The sequence below is a fragment of the Rhincodon typus genome, chromosome 46 (assembly GCF_021869965.1).
Source record: "Rhincodon typus isolate 14 chromosome 46, sRhiTyp1.1, whole genome shotgun sequence".
Classification (NCBI taxonomy): Eukaryota; Metazoa; Chordata; class Chondrichthyes; order Orectolobiformes; family Rhincodontidae; genus Rhincodon; species Rhincodon typus.
The window spans coordinates 7,171,936-7,177,540 of NC_063377.1; the positions used below are offsets into that span (position 1 = coordinate 7,171,936).

Below are 5,605 nucleotides of genomic sequence, written 5' to 3' on the forward strand. Positions count from 1 at the left end.
ATGCCTAACCTGAAGAAGTTACCCTCCTCCCTCCGGAAAGCTTTTCTGATGAAGGGTCTAGGCCCGAAACGTCAGCCTCTCTGCTCTTATGATGCTGCTTGGCCTGCTGTGTTCATCCAGCCCTGCACCTTGTTGTCTCATCTTACACTCTATTGCATTTTAATTAAAAACTCCTTTCGGTAAACCTGCAAGGGTTAACCAGGGCATTAATAAATAGTTCAGAGATAGTAGGGCCTGCTGTGTTCATCCAGCCCTGCACCTTGTTGTCTCATTAATAAATAGTTAACTAGCATGTACTTACCAAGCTGCCATAGGCCATAACCAGCACCACATTAACACCAGACAAGCTCTTTGCATTGGCCATGTCACCCTGCGACGTCTTAAATCTATTAAAGACATCTACGGGTTAAAGTAGGAAGAGTTTGCGGGCATTTGGGCCCTTTAAACCCGATTAATCGGCAGATTAACCGGTTCCTTAGCTGCAGCGGGGCTGGTTGTTATGGGAGCGGGGGAGGGGATTCAGGGGTGGAACCGCACCGGGACACCACCCCTGGGACTCGGCACTTTTCGGCAGCGGACTCGGCTATTTCCGTCCACTTCCGCCCCCCCCCGCCAATGGTCCGCTCCCAGCGCGTTATAGACAACATCCGCCCCGCATTGTCTAGATGTTTTCCGACAGGACACGAAGACTTCCGCCCCTCGATACGTCGGACGCCTTTATTTCCCAAGGTAACAAGGTGTAGAGCTGAATGAACACAGCAGGAAGACTGACGTTTCGGGCCTAGACCCGAAACGTCAGCCTTCCTGCTGTGTTCATCCAGCTCTACACCTTGTTATCTCAGATTCTCCAGCATCTGCAGTTCCTACTATCTCTGAAACGCCTTTATTTCCGGCTGGATGCAGCGACTTCCGCCCCACATGCTGATCGGATCCCGGCTCGTTCCGGTAAACATCGGCTATTTCCGGCAATAGCCGTCGTCGCGGCGAGCGGAATTCCGGGGTTTTTTCAAGAATTCTTCCTTTATTATTCAAAAAAAAAATCGACACTTACTCATCAAGATGGGGAGGGGCTGACAATGTTTGACCCATCGTCGTAAATCCACTAGGGGGAAGAAAACAAACATATATCCGTGCGTCCGGGGAGACAAAATGGCCGACCGGAAAAACTGAGGATCACGTGGGTGTTAACGTAATGTGTAAGGGATAGGCTCCGCTTTAAAACAAAAGTCGGGGAAAGCTTCTTCCCTTTCATATCAAAATGGATCGAACAAACCGAATAACGATTCACATATTTTGGGTTTTAAGGTAAACAGTTGGGGGAACGTTACGGCGGTCAAGATGGCGACCGGAAATGGCCGTTGGCATGGGGCGTAAAGGTCACGTGACAGACTCCCGCCTCCAACATAAACAATGTCTCATGGCCTATCTTTTAAATCTTTATATTTATCAACACCCTTGTATACATACATACATTTAAATGCAGACAGATTACTGTGACTTATAGAAATGTGAACTGAAAGTGGGGAGATTTTTGGAGACAAACCAACCCAAGGAAACAGCAGTTGCTAAGGGATTCTGTTCCTTGGCAGAAGTAAACAATCCCTCCAAAAGGACATTTAACATTCCGAATCTCATCTACATATAAGCATCGTCCAATATCATTGGATTCATCTCAAATATACACCACGTGTGAATAAATATAGGTGAAGATGAAGTTGCCATGTCCCAGAAGTCCATACGGGCTGCTCTGTCATCAGAGAGAGATGATTGGGAGTGCTGATTTTGGACTGGGATGGGCAAAGTCAAAAGTTACATGACACCAGTTGATAGTCCAACAGGTTTATTTGAAATCACAAACTTTCTAAGCACTGCTCCTTTGCCAGGTGAGGTGACTTTGCCTGATAACAGAGCAGCACTCTGAAAGCCTGTGATTTCAAATAAACCTTTTGGACTATCACCTGGTGTCATGAGACTTCTGACATTAGAGAGAGACCACTGGGTGTAGGTTTATGTTAACAAAGGGTCACCACACTTGAAACGTTAACTCTGATTGTTTCTTCACAGATACTGCCAGACCTGCTGAGCTTTTCCAGCAACTTCTGTTTTTGTAGGTGTATTTTAAACTTTTTATTCACTCACAGGATGAGGGTGTCACTGGTTAGGCCAGCATTTATTGCTCATCCTTAATTGCAGAGGGCAGTTCAGAGTCAACCACATTGCTGTGGGTCTGGAGTCACATGTAGGTGCTGACCAGGTAAGGGTGTCAGTTACCTTCCCTAAAGGACATTAGTGAACCAGTTGGGTTTTTCCCCGCAATCGACACTGGATTCGTGGTCATCATCAGATTCTTAATTCCAGATTCGTATTGAATTCAGATTCCACCCTCTGCCTTGGCAGAATTTGAACCTGTGTCCCCAGAACCTGCAAGTTATTCAAACTGAATGTTATCACAAATCAGGCAACCCACCTAACTGACACCCATTGTAATGTTACCATAATCTTGCAAGGCCATAGGGGCTGCTCTCTGGTGGCTTATCTTGAGGATCAACATGCCTCACAAGAGGGATGAGGAGGAAAATCCTCCAAGGTACAGGAAGCAAAACTGTGCTGTTGGTGTCATTCATGAGGCTGGGTTTTTTTTAACCCGAGGTTATTATGAAGCCAACCGAGTTAGGGGTGGGTGTCCAAAACTAGAGGGCGTACGTTTAATGTGAGTGGGGAAAGATATAAAAGGGACCTAAGGGGCAATGTTTTCACACAGAGGGTGGTGCGTGTATGGTACAAGCTGCCAGAGGAAGTGGCAAAGGCTGGTACGATTACAACAACTAGAAGGCATCTGGTTGGGTAATAGGAAGGGTTTGGAGGGATATGGGCCAAATGGGAGTAAATTAATTTAGGATATCTGGTCAGCATGGACGAATTGGACTGAAGGGTCTGTTTCCGTGCTGTATATCTCTATGACTCTGTAACTGACAACCGTTGTAATGTCGCCATAGTCCTACCAAACCATGGGGCTTGACTCTCACTGACAGAAGTGACTGGTAGCAGCTTGTAATCTGAGGACTGTCACAAACCATCCAGTCAACCAAGCTGATTGACCCCAAAGTAAAGTCCCAGAGTACCATAGGGCTGCTCTCCCATCAAAGAGAAACACGACTTGTGGCATGTGTTAACCTGAGGATCACCATGCCTCAGGAAAGGGGAAGAGGGCGGAATCTTCATTGTAACCTCAGCTGGTTTGGGAACTGAACCCAAGCTGTTGGTGTCACACTGCGTCGCAAACTAACTGTCCAACCAACTGAACTAACTGATCCCGACAACTGATCATATTGAATGGCGGGCAGGCCCAAAGGGCCACTTGGCCTGCCCTTTTTCCTAATTACTTTGCCTCTATAACCTACCAGTTTGGTGTTTGTGACCTCTGATATAAAATATAATTGATACATAAAAATATAGCACAATTTCACATTTATATATTCAGCACTCAAATCCAATTAAATATTGTCAAATTTATGTTTATAATATGTTCTATGTTGCAGAAAGAGTCATACTGCACGGAAACAGACCCTTTGGTCCAACCAGTCCATGCTGACCATTATCCCAAACTAAACTAGTCCCGCCTGCCTGCATTTGGCCCATATCCGGCCCACATCCCTCCAAACATTTCCTATTCATCTACTTATCCAAATGTCTTTTAAACGTTGTAAATGCGCCTACATCCACCACTTCCTCAGGAGGTCCATTCCACATGTGGACCACCCTCTGTGTAAAAGATTTGCTCCTCATGCCTTGTTCGAATCTTTCTCCTCTCACCATGAAAATGTACCCCTTAGTCTTGAAATCCCCCATCCTAGGGAAAAGACAACTACCATTAACCCTAACTATACCCCACAATATTTTATAAATTTCTATAAGGTCGCCTCTCAACCTCCCACACTCCAGTGAAAAAAGTCCCAGCCTATCCAGAGATAGTAGGAACTGCAGATGCTGGAAAATCTCAAATAACAAGGTGTAGAGCTTGGCCTGCTGTGTCCATCCAGCTCTACACCTTGTTATCTCAGATTTTCCAGCATCTGCAGTTCCTACTATCTCTGATACAATTTTAACCCCACTGCGAAGCCTCTTCTAAGGATGCCTACCCTGAAGAAGTTACCCTCCTCCCTCCGGACAAACCTCAGTGGATCTCTCTCCCAATGCAACTCTCTCGTAATCTCTTCGGCCTTGAAACTGCTCGACCATGTCCTGAAGCAAACCAGCCTATCCAGGTTTTCTTTACAACTCAAACCTTCCATACCAGGTAACAGCCTGGTAAATAAACAGGAGTCTGGAAGAACACAACAGGCCAGGCAGCATCTGGAGGAAAGGAGCAGTCAACGTTTCAGGTATTACCAGAATTTCTTCTGAACCCTCTCCAGCTTAATAACATCCTTCCCATAACTGGGCAACCAGGACTGGGCACAATACTCCAGAAGAGGCCTCAACAACGTCCCAACTCCTATACTGAAAGGTCTGAGCAATGAAGGCAAGTGTGCCAAACACCTTTTTAACCGTCCTGCCTATGTGTGATGTAAACTTCAAACAATTATACAATTAACATGAATATATAAAATGATCCATGTATAATACACACATGTACCATATATAAAATTACATTTAATATTCTAATCTTATTATGCATAATGTATATTATGGCCACATAGCCTGCCATTATACACCCTCTGTTGTTAGTCACGAACAGTCCCCATTTTCAACTATCCACCCTCCCAGCCTGATTGTGAGCAACTTCTTTGTCTGTCCAACTGTCTTTCACTCTCTTTAGGCTCTATTCTATCATTTACTCCCTACCCCACCCACCCACCTACCTACCTCCCTACCTTCTGCATATAAACTGACATTTTCCTTGCCACCAACAGTTCTGAGGGTCACTAGACCCGAAACGTTAACTCTTGTTTTCTCCTTCACAGTTACTGCCAGACCCGCTGAGCTTTTCCAGTAACTTTGTTTTTATTCATGCAGAATAATGTTTGTTCGCCTAAACAAATGTACATTAATTCACCGATTTAAAATCTTTGTGTATTCTATGTGACATCTTTTATCTATTTAACTTACTAATCCAGTCAAATATCAAATCCACATATGTTTATATATCATGACATATAAAATGTATAGAGATATACAAGGTAGTTACTAAAATAATGTGGTGAAATGTACATGAATTAACATCACATGTATATTAGATACATGACAGGAATACAATGTAAATCAGGCATGAGAAAGTATGACATACGTAGATAAGATGTATGTGCATAGGAAGGGAGAGCAAAATAAAATTGGGAAGTGATTTTTTTTGGGGGTGGGAGCTGAAAAACCTTTCAAACAGTCAGTAACAATAGCAGTAATCCTCTTAAAAAGAATGAGGCTCTGAAAGAGTGACTACTTGTTGTACACTGTTCCCTCAGCAGGTGATGGGGGGATTTGTACAACACCTTCTCTCCAGTTGAGGGGAGGGGGTCTCCACTGTCTATGGGTGTGGTTGGGTGTCTCCCTCTCTCTGGTTGTAGGGATGGGGGGGGCTCCCTCTCTCTCTGGATGGAGGGACCGTGGG

General features: G+C 44.7%; 1 protein-coding gene across 4 annotated transcripts in view; it reads right to left on the minus strand.

The window, feature by feature from the left end:
* The window catches only part of c46h1orf43 (chromosome 46 C1orf43 homolog), a 12,414-nt gene extending 11,245 nt beyond the window's left edge, over positions 1–1,169 (minus strand). The window contains exon 1 of one of the 4 annotated variants that reach the window (XM_048620369.1): positions 1,052–1,169. Coding sequence is in view for 2 of the 4 variants with exons in the window: in XM_048620366.1 (XP_048476323.1) it covers positions 302–364 (63 nt within the window). In the remaining 2 variants the exon portion in view is untranslated. Of the gene's footprint in view, positions 1–301; positions 821–1,051 lie in introns of those variants that run through there. The other 3 variants (XM_048620366.1, XM_048620367.1, XM_048620368.1) reach the window with 3 other exon arrangements.
* Between the last annotated feature and the right edge of the window lie 4,436 nt (positions 1,170–5,605).